The sequence below is a fragment of the Procambarus clarkii genome, chromosome 58 (assembly GCF_040958095.1).
Source record: "Procambarus clarkii isolate CNS0578487 chromosome 58, FALCON_Pclarkii_2.0, whole genome shotgun sequence".
NCBI classification, from domain to species: Eukaryota; Metazoa; Arthropoda; class Malacostraca; order Decapoda; family Cambaridae; genus Procambarus; species Procambarus clarkii.
The window spans coordinates 26,174,058-26,190,550 of record NC_091207.1 but is presented as its reverse complement, the minus strand read 5'-3'; the positions used below and the strand labels follow the sequence as shown (position 1 = coordinate 26,190,550).

At 48.8% G+C, this 16,493-nt stretch overlaps 2 protein-coding genes across 2 annotated transcripts in view; one reads left to right on the top strand and one right to left on the bottom strand.

Annotated features, from left to right (window-relative positions):
* Window positions 1–4,657: 4,657 nt before the first annotated feature.
* LOC123767986 (protein tyrosine phosphatase domain-containing protein 1) overlaps window positions 4,658–16,493 on the top strand; it is a 75,689-nt gene continuing 63,853 nt past the window's right edge. The window contains exon 1 of the mRNA XM_069306706.1: window positions 4,658–5,374. The gene's annotated coding sequence lies outside the window, so the exon portion shown is untranslated. The remainder of the gene's footprint in view (window positions 5,375–16,493) is intronic.
* Window positions 5,333–14,229, bottom strand: LOC138353598 (centromere-associated protein E-like). The gene is made up of 5 exons (XM_069306794.1): window positions 14,209–14,229; window positions 10,699–13,429; window positions 9,619–10,179; window positions 8,959–9,309; window positions 5,333–5,442 (listed from the first exon to the last, which is right to left on the bottom strand). The coding sequence occupies exons 1-5, from the start codon at window positions 14,227–14,229 to the stop codon at window positions 5,333–5,335; spliced, it is 3,774 nt and encodes a 1,257-aa protein (XP_069162895.1).

Here is a 16,493-nt window from a genome sequence, read left to right as displayed (position 1 = left end):
CGCCGGCGAGAAACAATGGGCAGAGTTTCTTTCACCCTATGCCCCTGTTACCTAGCAGTAAAATACGTACCTGGGTGTTAGTCAGCTGTCACGGGCTGCTTCCTGGGGGTGGAGGCCTGGTCGAGGACCGGGCCGCGGGGACACTAAAGCCCCGAAATCATCTCAAGATAACCTCAAGATGGGGTTCAACCACTGCAAATTACCTCAAGCCCATCATCACTCAACAAATCTGCTATCAGAACTATAACAAACTCTGTCTTCAGACAACACAGCACCACTATTAAAGTCCCTTAACATGCTAAACATACTCTCACTCCACACATTCTCATGTGCTATCTACATGTACAAAACATTGTTCCTAAATGCTAATCAAGATCTGAAACTTTTCCTCGATTGATGTAATAGATATTCCTTGATAGATGCATGATCATCACATCAGAAATCAATATCGCTTTGATATCCCCAGAGTCAGGCTAAATCTGTGCAAACATTTCATGGAAATAAAAGGACCCCGTCTATGGAACTCACTCCTTGAGGAATTAAAAAATTGTTCAACCTTTGCCCTGTTCAAAAGTAAAACCCCAAAGTACCTAATATCATCCTCATAGTTTCCTACCTTGTGCTTCAAACTCTTACTGTATCTTGTACTACCCTACTTCACCCAATATTAGTACTTAAGACATATATCTTTATATCTTTACCAGTGTAATCACCTGTGTCAACTTACATTGTAGTTATTTGTTGATATAAAACCTTGCTACAATGTACCTTTTCATCTTACGTGATATGGTAGATTAAGGACCTGCCCGAGACACTATGCGTGTTGATGGCTTTGCATGAATGTAAAAATATCCCTCTTCTGTACCCTCACCAACCCATTGTACCTCCTTGTGAATAAAATATTATTATTAGTGCGTTGACGCAAGCGGTTCACGCCGACTTCGTTATGTCAGAGGAATGAGAACTTCGTTACGCAAAAGTTACACCGTGTTCCTGGAAGTGTTTACGGTGACCAGTCCGACAAGGTCATGAGGTGAGCGTCGACCAGGTACACCGTCTCCACTTGACGTGATTTACGACAGTGACAGTGACGGCGGTAATTGCTGGGGTAACATGTTCTCAGGACTGGTCGATGGCTGAAGTGTAGGGGTGCCAGCAGGCTGTGGCGTCCTCACTAACCTGTGACGTAGAGGTGTAGGGGTGCCGGCAGGCTGTGGCGTCCCTACTAACCTGTGACGTAGAGGTGTAGGGGTGCCGGCAGGCTGTGGCGTCCTCACTAACCTGTGACGTAGAGGTGTAGGGGTGCCGGCAGGCTGTGGCGTCCTCACTAACCTGTGACGTAGAGGTGTAGGGGTGCCGGCAGGCTGTGGCGTCCTCACTAACCTGTGACGTAGAGGTGTAGGGGTGCCGGCAGGCTGTGGCGTCCTCACTAACCTGTGACGTAGAGGTGTAGGGGTGCCGGCAGGCTGTGGCGTCCCCACTAACCTGTGACGTAGAGGTGTAGGGGTGCCGGCAGGCTGTGGCGTCCTCACTAACCTGTGACGTAGAGGTGTAGGGGTGCCGGCAGGCTGTGGCGTCCTCACTAACCTGTGACGTAGAGGTTTAGGGGTGCCGGCAGGCTGTGGCGTCCCCACTAACCTGTGACGTAGAGGTGTAGGGGTGCCGGCAGGCTGTGGCGTCCCCACTAACCTGTGACGTAGAGGTGTGTGGCGTCCTCACTAACCTGTGACGTATCTCACAACATAATTATATTCGGGGGAAATAACGCATTTGAAGTTAATAGCAATAACAAATATTAGCTTGTTAAATGGCAAATGGTGTTGATTCACAAATCAGAAAAGGCCATATTACCTACACCCACGAGAAATTGAAATTGAAATAAGTTTATTGAGGTAAAATACACATAAAGGGATGAGGTAGCTCAAGATATTCTCACCCTGTTCAGTACATCGTGTTAATACATACATATACACACATCACAAACAATAAACATATTACCAAACATTCTGAGAGATAAACATCTACATTTCCTAACCCACGAGAGATACGGTCATAAACCCGAACATATTCAGTGACTCTTGAACCAAACTCAGATTAAAAAACTTGATATATAAATTGCTGTACATTTCCAACTGAGTAGTTTATAACCAAAGTTTCTCTTATTTACATAACATATATGTAAATAATGATACATAATAATCATAATAACACGTAATTATTATAATTAAGTATTGTATAATAGAAATTTAATTTATCAGTCATTTATAGAAGTCACTACAAGTGTGTGGCTAGAAAGAAGAGGTGTGCAGCCATAGATAACCATCTGGGTCACAGTTATGCGTGGCCTCGAATTACTTAACCTATACCGTTGATAGGTTAAGTAATAATTGTAAATAAGAAACAATAAGATGCTTATCTTAACATACTAAGAAGGTTAGGTGAGGTCGGTGTTTTCCATGAAGCTTTTCAAGGTAAACTAAAATATTCACAATCAATTAGTATGTCACATATGCACTTATTAAATAAGCCAATATTGACTGTAAGCAAGTGCGAGAACGGGTTGCCCTGAGGGTAGCAGTGTTGAGTGTGGGTGTTGATGTCAGTATAGTGAAGCATTCGGCAAGGTGGAGGGGGGAGGGAGGGCCTGCTACGTGTTGTGAGTGTAGTATAGTGTAGTGTGTAGCACACACACACATACACACACACACACCCACACACACACACACACACACTCACACACACACACACACACACACACACACACACACACACACACACACACACACACACACACACACTCACACTCACACTCACACTCACACACACACACACACACACACACACACTCACACTCACACTCACACTCACACTCACACACACACACACACACACACACACACACACACATACAGGAGATAAGAAAATTCCTAACAGATATAAAATGGAAAACAGAGCTCAGGGGAATGACGGCCCAAGACATGATGGACTACATCACGCACAAGTGTAAGGACGCAGCAGACAAGTTTGTCCCAGCCCAAAAGGTAAACCAAAGAAATGCAGACGAGAAACCCATGGTTTAATCAGAGATGTAAGCTAGCTAAGCAACAGAGTACAAGGGCGTGGAGAAACTAGAAATAACAGGACACCTGAGAGCAGAGAAAGATACCAGAGTGCCAGGAATGAACACGTCAGGGTGAGAAGAGAGGCAGAAGGACAATACGAAAATGACATAGCAAACAAGGCAAAGACTCAACCTAAACTGCTGCACAGCCACATCAGGAGGAAAACAACAGTGAAGGAAGAGGTAATGAAACTGAGGATAGGGGAAGATAGATTCACTATAAACGACAAGGAGGTGTGCGAGGAACTCAATAAGAAATCCCAGGAAGTCTTCACATTAGAGCAAGGAGAAATCCCAGAGATAAGAGAGGGAATATCTAACCAGACACCACTAGAGGAGTTTGTGATTACCAGCGGGGAGGCAAGGAAGCTTTTGCTAGAATTGGATGTGACAAAGGCTATAGGCCCAGATGGAATATCGCCATGGATACTAAAGGAAGGAGTAGAAGTAATGTGCCTGCCACTCTCCATGGTGTATAACAAAACACTGCTAACAAGTGAACTGCCAAAAATTTGGAAGACAACAATGTAGTCCCGATATACAAGAAGGGTGATAGGCAGGAGGCACTGAACTACAGGCCAGTGTCCCTAACTTGCATACCATGCAAGTTGATGGAGAAGATTGTGCGAAAAAAGCTAGTGGAACATCTGGAGCGAAAGAACTTTGTAACACAACATCAGCTTGAGTTTAGAGATGGCAAGTCATGCCTCACAGGATTAATTGAATTCTACGACCAGGCAACAAAAATCAGGCTTCAGGAACTGATAAACAAGAGTTACGAGGAGAGAGTAGAGGCGTTAAAAATGCCATAACTAGAATATAGAACAAGATGAGATATGATCCCCACTTGCAAAATACTAACAGGAACAGACCAAACTGACAAAGAGGAATTCCTGAAACCAGCAACTTCACGAACAAAAGGAAACAGATTCAAGCTAAGAAAACAGAGGTGCCGAAAATATATTAGAAAATTTTCTTTAGCAAACAGAGTGGTAGACGGTTGGAACAAGTTAATTGAGAAGGTGGTGGAGGCCAAAACCGTCAGTAGTTTCAAAGCGTTATACGACAAAGAGTTCTGGGAAGACGGGACACCACGAGCGTAGCTCTCATCCTGTAACTACACTTAGGTAATTACACACACACACACACACACAGCCCGACACCCATATCAAGAAATATATGTAGTAGATATAATAGAGGACAAATAGATTGGTTAGAAAGGTGGGGTCCAAGAGCTAATAGCTCGATCCCGAAGACACAAATAGTAAATACAAATAGTAAATACACACACACATCCAATGTGTGTGTTAAGAGGCCATATAATGGATGGGGGTGTTTATGGTGGCGGGGGTGGCGGTGATGGCAGCGGCTGCGGCAGCGGCGGTGGCAGCGGCGGCGGCAGCGGCGGTGGCAGCAGCGATGGCAGCGGCGGCGGCAGGGGCAGCAGAGGGCGGGGCGGGAACACGCAAGGTGTGGGAGGAGCCAGCTAACACTTAAGCGCCATCACTGGCCGCTGGCACTCAGTGTTGCGGCCACGGCTCGCCCTGCGACAGGTGTACACCCTACACTCCCTATACCTGGCACTCTGGCACCTGGGGGCCCCCAACGTGCCCACCTACACTTCCCGTGGCACTCTACCCTGCGTGTGTGTGTGTGTTTACAGACAAGAAGAGTGCCACGGTCACAGTGACTGGGGGGAGGGAAGGCAGTGCCACGTGAATTGACCATCGGTCAACACGGAAGAGGCAGTAAGGATGGCGGCCCATCCTGCTGGTCAGTAGCGGCCCATCCTGCTGGTCAGTAGCGGTCCATCCTGGTGGTCAGTAGCGGCCCATCCTGGTGGTCAGTAGCGGCCCATCCTGCTGGTCAGTAGCGGCCCATCCTGCTGGTCAATAGCGGCCCATCCTGCTGGTCAATAGCGGCCCATCCTGGTGGTCAGTAGCGGCCCATCCTGCTGGTCAGTAGCGGCCCATCCTGCTGGTCAGTAGCGGTCCATCCTGGTGGTCAGTAGCGGCCCATCCTGCTGGTCAGTAGTGGCCCATCCTGCTGGTCAGTAGCGGCCCATCCTGCTGGTCAGTAGCGGCCCATCCTGCTGGTCAGTAGCGGCCCATCCTGCTGGTCAGTAGCGGCCCATCCTGCTGGTCAGTAGCGGCCCATCCTGCTAGCCAGAGCAGGGGTCCGGCCCGATGACCAGCAGCAGTGGGCCGTAACCTATCCATCCCTACCATCTATCTCACCACGCAGGCCATTAAGGTAGGTCGATGCCTCCATCCTGTAAGGTATTGGGCGAGGTACCTGGTCGCCCGCCTCCAGGTAGGGACCTACCAATTACCACAAACACCCAATTACAAAGTAATAGTACCTTTCTACAAAGTCCTAAATCTAACCAAATCCAATTTTGTAATGCCTTTGGGTACGCTGTGGCATTGGTAGGGTGAAACTCTCATTGTAACGTAGTGTTCTAGAGGACCGTATCTACAGGTACGCTATATCATATTTACACACACGAACCCACAATTACGGGCTATTCATGCCCGTGCTACCTCTTGGGTGGCTTAGTTTTCATCAATCAATCAGCTCACAAAATAATACAAAGCCACATTGAGGGGTATAAGGACGGTAGGTTTGAAAGCAGTTTGTGAGCCGCCCGGCCGCGTCAGTTGAGGTCTTGGCGGGAAAGAATCTCTTAATTGTCATCTTGATAAATATCTCCATTGTTTTTGAGTCATCTAATAGGCAAATAATAAAAAAAGTGAAATTCGTATGTTTTGTGGTGAATGTTTGCCAAGACGGAATCCTAATCACTGTTTTTCATGGATACGCATAATGTTAAATTTTGGCGGGAAATTACACGAAACGAAGACGAAAATGGTTAATATTTTAGTTCCTCGGCTACGGTGAAAGTAGCGGATGGCAATATATTTACAGTGAGAATATCTATCATTCACTGTCTTACCTAATTAGCATAATTGCAAAAAAAGTGTATTCCTATCGTCCGAAAACACTTGAATATCAACACTAGTAAAATGAAGCGGAAGGGACAAACTACTGTACTCTGGCGTCTTGTTAGTGTCCCCACAATGATGGTGACGCTTGTCCCACCACTGTCATGATAACCACATCGGATTGTATACTTTATGGGAGTTTCCCTGAGGGCCGCCATCTCCAGTGGCTCCGACGGGTACAGTAAGCTCTGAGGGCCACCATCTCCAGTAGCCTCGACGGGTACAGAAAGCCCTGAGGGCCACCATCTCCAGTAGCCTCGACGGGTACAGTAAGCCCTGAGGGCCACCATCTCCAGTAGCCTCGACGGGTACAGAAAGCCCTGAGGGCCACCATCTCCAGTAGCCTCGACGGGTACAGAAAGCCCTGAGGGCCACCATCTCCAGTAGCCCCGACGGAGACAGTAAGCCCTGAGAGCCACTATCTATAGTGGCTCCGACGCCCTGAGGATCACTATCTCTTGTGGCCTCGACTGCGACAGAAAGCCGACGACTTGTCAAAGGTCTCCTCGTTATTCCCGAGAATTTTTTTCCACCTGAATTTTAAACTAAAATAGTGTCTTGGCATTTATGACTTCAGTGGGCAGGCAGGTCCATGCGTTGATTACCCGTATGTGAGGAACGCCCTCCTGTTTTCTGTCCAACATTGTGGCTTGTTGTGCCTAACGCAGTTTCCTTTTGTGTGGTACAGTGGGCCTTTTAAAAGAAACAATTTGGATTAATATTTTTCTAATTGTTCAGTAGTTTAAAGTTTTTTGATAAGATCAGTCCTGTCATGTCTAGTTTGTAGTGTTGTATTCACCTAGTTCACCTAGTTCACTTTGTTGTGTTTGCGGGGGTTGAGCTTTGCTCTTTCGGCCCGCCTCTCAACTGTTGTGTTGTTAGTCCTGTGCCCCAATGCCGCTTCTGGTATGAAAGTTGACTTTCCGCCATCTCTTTCACCATTTCACTTCTGATATGATTTTTGGCGCGATGTTCAGCTTTCTCCAAAGCATATTTGTCCTATTGAAGATGAGGCCTCCAAGAATGTATACAGTACTCCAAGTGGGGCGCGTTAGAGACTTGTACAGCTGAACAACCTCTTTCTACTCCTTATCTTGAGGTTATATCTTGAGTTGATTTCGGGGCTTTAGTGTCCCTGCGGCCCGGTCCTTGACCAGGCCTCCACCCCCAGGAAGCAGCCCGTGACAGCTGACTAACACCCAGGTACCTATTTACTGTTAGGTAACAGGGGCGTTCAGGGTGAAATAAACTTTGCCCATTTGTTTCTGCCTCGTGCGGGAATCGAACCCGCGCCACAGAATTACGAGTCCTGCGCGCTATCCACCAGGCTACGAGGCCCTTGAAGTCAAAGATTCGATTGAATATTTCTTAAGTTTAGTTGGCTTGTTTGAATCATAATTCCTACTTGGTGAGCAATTTTCAATGGTGAAACTTTAGCTAGTAGGTCTTTTTCTTCATTACTCTGCCGCATGGTCATGTGGTTGATATCGTTATCTTGAGGTTATCTTGAGATGATTTCGGGGCTTTTTAGTGTCCGCGCGGCCTCCACCCCCATGAAGCAGCCTGTGACAGCTGACTAACACCCAGGTACCTATTTTACTGCTAGGTAACAGGGGCATCAGGGTGAAAGAAACTCTGCCCATTGTTTCTCGCCGGCGCCCGGGATCGAACCCGGGACCACAGGATCAGAAGTCCAGCGTGCTGTCCGCTCGGCCGACCGGCTCCGGTATGAATGAATGAATTATCAGGGGGAAGCGCCAAGCCATTAGGCTTGGCGCTTCCCCCTGATAATATACTATATAGCACTTGGAAGGGGGTCAGGATAAGGATTTGGGATGGGACGGGAGGGGGAGGGGGGAAGGAATGGAGGCCCAACCACTCGGACGGTCGGGGATTGAACTCCGACCTGCATGAAGCGAGACCGTCGCTCTACCGTCCAGCCCAAGTAGTAAGGTTGGTTGATATGGTAGTTAAGATGTATATTGTTAGGACCAAAATGCAACGTGTTCTCAGGGAGTTTGTACTTTCCTGGTAATCACTACGTAATTAGTGCTGTTATCTGCTTCCTATTCATGGTTAGGTTAAGTTAACGTTAGGTTAGGTTAAAACAGTATATTATTCTCAACCATGTGAAGTATGAAAATCGAGAACCATTTGAATATCCCATAGAATTTCACATTAAAGAAAACCTAGGCCTTATGGCATATCAAATAAAATGATTTTATCACAGACTTTATATATATATTTTAAACCATCGACTTATAATACAATACAGTTATAACAAGAATATTATCTCCTTAGGACAATGGTTCCTTTACCAATTTACAAGTAGATTATTATTATTGGAACCGTAATATGCTTTCGGATCACCACAAATATCTAGACAACTATCCATGAGGTGTGAGAGGGAAGTTGGTGTCTCGTTCCAATCAATTTATTCTGAGAACGGGCTACCAAAAGGTAAAGCCTTGCATTTTTCAATATCGAAAAGCATTTGCCAGTCTTCTGACCATTTGTGGAGTTCGGGTAGATCACTCTGCAAGGGTCCAGTAGAGGTTTTACTCCCACACTTTACCACAGAGCTGTGTGTCATGTAATAATCTGATGGTGTGGTTTGTGATTTTGTCACGTATGCTGTTGAAGTATGCTTCGAGGAGAACACCTGGCGACCGATCGTGTTCCTCTTGATGCAGGGAGTGTCCTCTTGCACACGCTTGATGCTGGGAGTGTCCTCTTGCACACGCTTGATGCTGGGAGTGTCCTCTTGCACACGCTTGATGCTGGGAGTGTCCTCTTGCACACGCTTGATGCTGGGAGTGTCCTCTTGCACACGCTTGATGCTGGGAGTGTTCTCTTGCACACGCTTGATGCAGGGAGTGTCCTCTTGCACACGCTTGATGCTGGGAGTGTCCTCTTGCAAACGCTTGATGCTGGGAGTGTCCTCTTGCACACGCTTGATGCTGGGAGTGTCCTCTTGCACACGCTTGATGCTGGGAGTGTTCTCTTGCACACGCTTGATGCAGGGAGTGTCCTCTTGCACACGCTTGATACAGAGAGTGTTCTCTTGCACACGCTTGATGCTGGGAGTGTCCTCTTGCACACGCTTGATGCAGGGAGTGTCCTCTTGCACCCGCTTGATGCAGGGAGTGTCCTCTTGCACACGCTTGATGCTGGGAGTGTCCTCTTGCACACGCTTGATGTTGGGAGTGTCCTCTTGCACACGCTTGATGCTGGGAGTGTTCTCTTGCACACGCTTGATGCTGGGAGTGTCCTCTTGCACACGCTTGATGCTGGGAGTGTCCTCTTGCACACGCTTGATACAGGGAGTGTCCTCTTGCACACGCTTGATGCTGGGAGTGTCCTCTTGCACACGCTTGATGCTGGGAGTGTTCTCTTGCACACGCTTGATGCTGGGAGTGTCCTCTTGCACACGCTTGATGCTGGGAGTGTCCTCTTGCACACGCTTGATACAGGGAGTGTCCTCTTGCACACGCTTGATGCTGGGAGTGTCCTCTTGCACACGCTTGATGCAGGGAGTGTCCTCTTGCACCCGCTTGATGCAGGGAGTGTCCTCTTGCACACGCTTGATGCTGGGAGTGTCCTCTTGCACATGCTTGATGCTGGGAGTGTCCTCTTGCACACGCTTGATGCTGGGAGTGTCCTCTTGCACACGCTTGATACAGGGAGTGTCCTCTTGCACACGCTTGATACAGGGAGTGTCCTCTTGCACACGCTTGATACAGGGAGTGTTCTCTTGCACACGCTTGATGCTGGGAGTGTCCTCTTGCACACGCTTGATGCAGGGAGTCTCCTCTTGCACACGCTTGATACAGGGAGTGTCCTCTTGCACACGCTTGATGCTGGGAGTGTCCTCTTGCACACGCTTGATACAGGGAGTGTTCTCTTGCACACGCTTGATACAGGGAGTGTTCTCTTGCACACGCTTGATGCTGGGAGTGTTCTCTTGCACACGCTTGATACAGGGAGTGTCCTCTTGCACACGCTTGATGCAGGGAGTGTCCTCTTGCACACGCTTGATACAGGGAGTGTCCTCTTGCACACGCTTGATACAGGGAGTGTCCTCTTGCACACGCTTGATGCAGGGAGTGTCCTCTTGCACACGCTTGATGCTGGGAGTGTCCTCTTGCACACGCTTGATACAGGGAGTGTCCTCTTGCACACGCTTGATGCTGGGAGTGTCCTCTTGCACACGCTTGATGCAGGGAGTGTCCTCTTGCACACGCTTGATGCTGGGAGTGTCCTCTTGCACACGCTTGATGCTGGGAGTGTCCTCTTGCACACGCTTGATACAGGGAGTGTCCTCTTGCACACGCTTGATGCTGGGAGTGTCCTTTTGCACACGCTTGATGCTGGGAGTGTCCTCTTGCACACGCTTGATACAGGGAGTGTCCTCTTGCACACGCTTGATACAGGGAGTGTCCTCTTGCACACGCTTGATGCTGGGAGTGTCCTCTTGCACACGCTTGATGCTGGGAGTGTCCTCTTGCACACGCTTGATACAGGGAGTGTCCTCTTGCACACGCTTGATACAGGGAGTGTCCTCTTGCACACGCTTGATGCAGGGAGTGTCCTCTTGCACACGCTTGATGCAGGGAGTGTCCTCTTGCACACGCTTGATACAGGGAGTGTCCTCTTGCACACGCTTGATGCTGGGAGTGTCCTCTTGCACACGCTTGATGCTGGGAGTGTCCTCTTGCACACGCTTGATGCTGGGAGTGTCCTCTTGCACACGCTTGATGCTGGGAGTGTCCTCTTGCACACGCTTGATGCTGGGAGTGTCCTCTTGCACACGCTTGATGCTGGGAGTGTCCTCTTGCACACGCTTGATACAGGGAGTGTCCTCTTGCACACGCTTGATACAGGGAGTGTCCTCTTGCACACGCTTGATGCTGGGAGTGTCCTCTTGCACACGCTTGATGCTGGGAGTGTCCTCTTGCACACGCTTGATGCTGGGAGTGTCCTCTTGCACACGCTTGATGCTGGGAGTGTTCTCTTGCACACGCTTGATACAGGGAGTGTCCTCTTGCACACGCTTGATACAGAGAGTGTCCTCTTGCACACGCTTGATGCTGGGAGTGTCCTCTTGCACACGCTTGATGCTGGGAGTGTTCTCTTGCACACGCTTGATGCTGGGAGTGTCCTCTTGCACACGCTTGATGCTGGGAGTGTTCTCTTGCACACGCTTGATGCTGGGAGTGTTCTCTTGCACACGCTTGATGCTGGGAGTGTCCTCTTGCACACGCTTGATGCTGGGAGTGTTCTCTTGCACACGCTTGATACAGGGAGTGTCCTCTTGCACACGCTTGATACAGAGAGTGTCCTCTTGCACACGCTTGATGCTGGGAGTGTCCTCTTGCACACGCTTGATGCTGGGAGTGTTCTCTTGCACACGCTTGATGCTGGGAGTGTCCTCTTGCACACGCTTGATGCTGGGAGTGTCCTCTTGCACACGCTTGATACAGGGAGTGTCCTCTTGCACACGCTTGATACAGGGAGTGTCCTCTTGCACACGCTTGATGCTGGGAGTGTCCTCTTGCACACGCTTGATGCTGGGAGTGTTCTCTTGCATACGCTTGATACAGGGAGTGTTCTCTTGCACACGCTTGATACAGGGAGTGTCCTCTTGCACACGCTTGATGCTGGGAGTGTTCTCTTGCACACGCTTGATACAGGGAGTGTCCTCTTGCACACGCTTGATGCTGGGAGTGTCCTCTTGCACACGCTTGATGCTGGGAGTGTTCTCTTGCACACGCTTGATGCTGGGAGTGTCCTCTTGCACACGCTTGATGCTGGGAGTGTTCTCTTGCACACGCTTGATGCTGGGAGTGTTCTCTTGCACACGCTTGATGCTGGGAGTGTTCTCTTGCACACGCTTGATGCTGGGAGTGTTCTCTTGCACACGCTTGATGCTGGGAGTGTCCTCTTGCACACGCTTGATGCTGGGAGTGTTCTCTTGCACACGCTTGATGCTGGGAGTGTTCTCTTGCACACGCTTGATGCTGGGAGTGTTCTCTTGCACACGCTTGATGCTGGGAGTGTCCTCTTGCACACGCTTGATGCTGGGAGTGTTCTCTTGCACACGCTTGATGCTGGGAGTGTTCTCTTGCACACGCTTGATGCTGGGAGTGTTCTCTTGCACACGCTTGATGCTGGGAGTGTCCTCTTGCACACGCTTGATACAGGGAGTGTTCTCTTGCATACGCTTGATACAGGGTGTGTCCTCTTGCACACGCTTGATGCAGGGAGTGTCCTCTTGCACACGCTTGATGCTGGGAGTGTCCTCTTGCACACGCTTGATGCTGGGAGTGTTCTCTTGCACACGCTTGATGCTGGGAGTGTTCTCTTGCACACGCTTGATGCTGGGAGTGTTCTCTTGCACACGCTTGATACAGGGTGTGTCCTCTTGCACACGCTTGATGCTGGGAGTGTCCTCTTGCACACGCTTGATGCTGGGAGTGTTCTCTTGCACACGCTTGATGCTGGGAGTGTTCTCTTGCACACGCTTGATACAGGGAGTGTTCTCTTGCACACGCTTGATACAGGGAGTGTCCTCTTGCACACGCTTGATACAGGGAGTGTCCTCTTGCACACGCTTGATGCTGGGAGTGTTCTCTTGCACACGCTTGATGCTGGGAGTGTCCTCTTGCACACGCTTGATGCTGGGAGTGTTCTCTTGCACACGCTTGATGCTGGGAGTGTCCTCTTGCACACGCTTGATACAGGGAGTGTCCTCTTGCACACGCTTGATGCTGGGAGTGTCCTCTTGCACACGCTTGATGCTGGGAGTGTTCTCTTGCACACGCTTGATACAGGGAGTGTCCTCTTGCACACGCTTGATGCTGGGAGTGTCCTCTTGCACACGCTTGATGCTGGGAGTGTTCTCTTGCACACGCTTGATGCTGGGAGTGTTCTCTTGCACACGCTTGATACAGGGAGTGTCCTCTTGCACACGCTTGATGCTGGGAGTGTTCTCTTGCATACGCTTGATGCTGGGAGTGTCCTCTTGCACACGCTTGATGCTGGGAGTGTTCTCTTGCACACGCTTGATACAGAGAGTGTCCTCTTGCACACGCTTGATGCTGGGAGTGTCCTCTTGCACACGCTTGATGCAGGGAGTGTTCTCTTGCACACGCTTGATACAGAGAGTGTCCTCTTGCACACGCTTGATGCTGGGAGTGTCCTCTTGCACACGCTTGATGCTGGGAGTGTTCTCTTGCACACGCTTGATGCTGGGAGTGTCCTCTTGCACACGCTTGATGCTGGGAGTGTCCTCTTGCACACGCTTGATACAGGGAGACAAATGGTTATTTGTCTACTGTATGGATTTACGAACCTCCTTTAGGGACTAGAAATAGACGAGGATGGAAATAACCTAAACTACTGTATTCTCTTGGGGTGTATTTTATTATCTCAATAAACTTACTGGAACAGCTGGTTGTGGATTGTATCCTTGAGAGGGTCAGTGGTGCGACCCTGAAGCCATCTCCATAAAACCCTAACAAATATTTATAGGGTCTCGGTAGTACAGTCGGGTTTGTTCTTGATTCACAATATTCCGGGTTCGAATCCCGGACGGGACAGAAATAGTTGGGTACATTCCCTATCACCTGATGCCCTGTTCACCTAGCAGTGAGTAGGTACTCAAGAGTTAGTCAACTTGTGGTGGGGTCGTATCTTGTGCGGGGGTCAGTAATTCGACTCTTTGGGGGGGGGGGACCTTGATATAAGCGTAACGTATATGAATATACTCTGGCTTCCTGTCCCCCCGACACAATGAATTAATTATATGCCAGTTCATGACTGGTCCTCTCCCGACCTAGCCTGTGGGCCATCTTCCCCGAGACGACCCACATTGATTACCCCCAGGGTAGTTATAGCTTAGCGGTACGACCCTAACTGCGGAATTGTGCTCCGCTGAAGGACCTCCCCACTCGCCTCACTCCCAGCAACTCTCACTCAACTACTCTTATCTCATCGGTGGTGTTGTTACTGTTTTAGATTCAGCTGCTCGGAACACAAAGCTCCGAGCAGCACGGGCTATGGTGAGCCCGTCGTACTCACCTGGCACAGATGTGCTCTCATCGATTGATTGATTGATAAAAATTTAAGCCACATACAAGAGGTGGCACGGGCATGAATAGCCCGTAAGTGGTACAATTTTTTGTTCAGTAAATCTATTCAGAGTGTTCTGAGGTCGCATTTAATCGTCAGGCTGCTATCGCGGGGGAGGATACTGCTTGACAGTCTTTATGAGGGTGTCCAGCTGCTGGACACCTTTATTGACCAGGAGAGTGGCTGTGTTGATGGCTTCAGGGTGGTTACTGCAAGATGCAGGAACTCTTAAAGCTCTTCTAAGGTCGTTGGTTGCTTCACATCCCAGAAGATAGTGAAGTAATGGCTTTTCTGTGACAGTTTGGCAGAAGATGCACTCTCTCTGTCGGGGTTCACCAATCTCTCAGTTGCATCTGTAACCTAGACGTAGTCTATATAACAGAACTGCTATTTCCCTGTGGATTTCTTTTGAGATATTTAACCTTTCTAATTTGGTTGTCTGAAGATACCATGTTGCATAGAGCGAACCTTCAGGTACTGTCTGGTGTAAATAGGCTTTGTTGAGGTGTGAGAGTTTTTTGGTGCTGCTCTCATCGGTGTCGTACGGCAGGATATACCGACGATGAGTCACAATAACGTGGCTAAAGTATGATGACCAGACCACACACTAGAATAGTGGCACCACTTGAGAATGGTCCCAATCAACTTGAGAATGATCCAGGACGGACCGAAACGTCGTCGTCCCTTCACATTCTAGTGTGTGGTCTGGTCATCAGTATATACCGAACTTACATTAAACTCACATTGGCTCACCCGGGTATCAGGGGTCCACTACGCCTCTTGACCAAACAGGTGGCCTCACCGGGGTTCAGCACTGGCGTCCGTGTCTGCCTCCAGCGCCACCAACGATACACCGCCACACACACACACGCACACACACACACACACACACACACACACGCTGCTGCAACACTTGCCGTTATACAATCGACTTGAGAATGGTCCAGGACGGACCGAAACGTCGTCGTCCCTTCACCTTCTAGTGTGTGGTCTGGTCAACTTGCCGTTATAGACTACCAGACCTGAGGTGGGTCATGTAGACCTCGTCGGACCTCTTCCTCGATCCGGAGGGAGCTGTATACTTACTAACAGTTATCCACTGCTTTTCCAGATGGCCTGAGGCAGTTCTGATAATGGAGATGATAGTAGAGTCTCAAGTTCGCGCTTTCCTTCATAGCTCGGCTTCCAATTTGAGGTCCTCGTGACGACCATCCTCAGGATAACGGGATAGTTGAATGGTTTCACCGCCAACTGAGGGCGACGCTGATGACACAGCCTGACGCCTCAGCTTGGACCAACCTTCCTCTGGTCCTCTGCGGTCCGTTTGGCATGTAAAGAGGTCAGCAGGTGACCTCGTACATGGTTCCGTTCTCTGTACCTGCTTGATGGGGTTCTGGGAGTTCTTCTACTCTCCAAGCCCGGCCCGAGGCCAGGCTTGACTTGTGAGAGTTTGGTCCACCAGGCTGTTGCTTGGAGCGGCCCGCAGGCCCACATACCCACCACAGAACGGTTGGTCCAGCACTTCCTGAAGAAAACTGTCTAGTTTTATCTTGAAGATGAGAAATGAGAAAATTTCTCTTTCAGAGTCTTCTGAGTTCGTGTTAATATCCGTTATATTATCTGCAGCTTGAATGTCATTCATAAAGAAGCTGTCTGGATCTTAAACTTTCATGTTTTTTATTGGTGTGCTAAACATAGCCTCATACTGGCTTCTTTGAATTTCACTAATTTCTTTGTTGTCCTCTGTGTACGTATCTTCGGTTATATTAAAGGTCTAATAATGGCGGAAGTTTTGATTTTGATTTTGCATATGTGAAAAATATTTTTTCTTTATCTCTTGTATAGTTTTCTGTTCTAATTCCATTTCCTCAGACTCGTATGATCGCTTCAACGTTTGCTCTAGTGCTTCGATCTCCCTGTTTAGGTTTATTTTCCTTTCTTGTGATGGTCGTGTCTGCTTAATTATTTCCATTATATTTTTCCTTCTTCTGTAAAGTCGTCTGCGTTCTCTTTCTAGAGTGGTCCTCTTTCTGCCCCTCCTCACAGGCACGTGCTTCAAGCAGACCTTGTAAGCTTCAGCTGTCAGTTGAGCTATTCCCTGTGTGGGAGTTTTGTCGCTTAAGACCGTCTCCCATTGAATGGTTGCAAGGTCTATATTTATTTGTTCCCAGTCGATCCTCTTATTGTTGAAATTGAATTGATTGAATACTCCTTCTTGCTTGTTGGTTCTCTTG

Excerpts from the sequence above, each read along its gene's own strand:
- LOC138353598 (XM_069306794.1), bottom strand. The coding sequence starts at position 14,229 with ATGAGAGCACATCTGTGCCAG. Across the intron at positions 10,180-10,698 it reads GGACACTCCCTGCATCAAGC|AGGACACTCCCTGTATCAAG; the intron begins GTGTGCAAGAGG and ends AGCGTGTGCAAG. Across the intron at positions 9,310-9,618 it reads GGACACTCCCAGCATCAAGC|AGGACACTCCCAGCATCAAG; the intron begins GTGTGCAAGAGG and ends AGCGTGTGCAAG.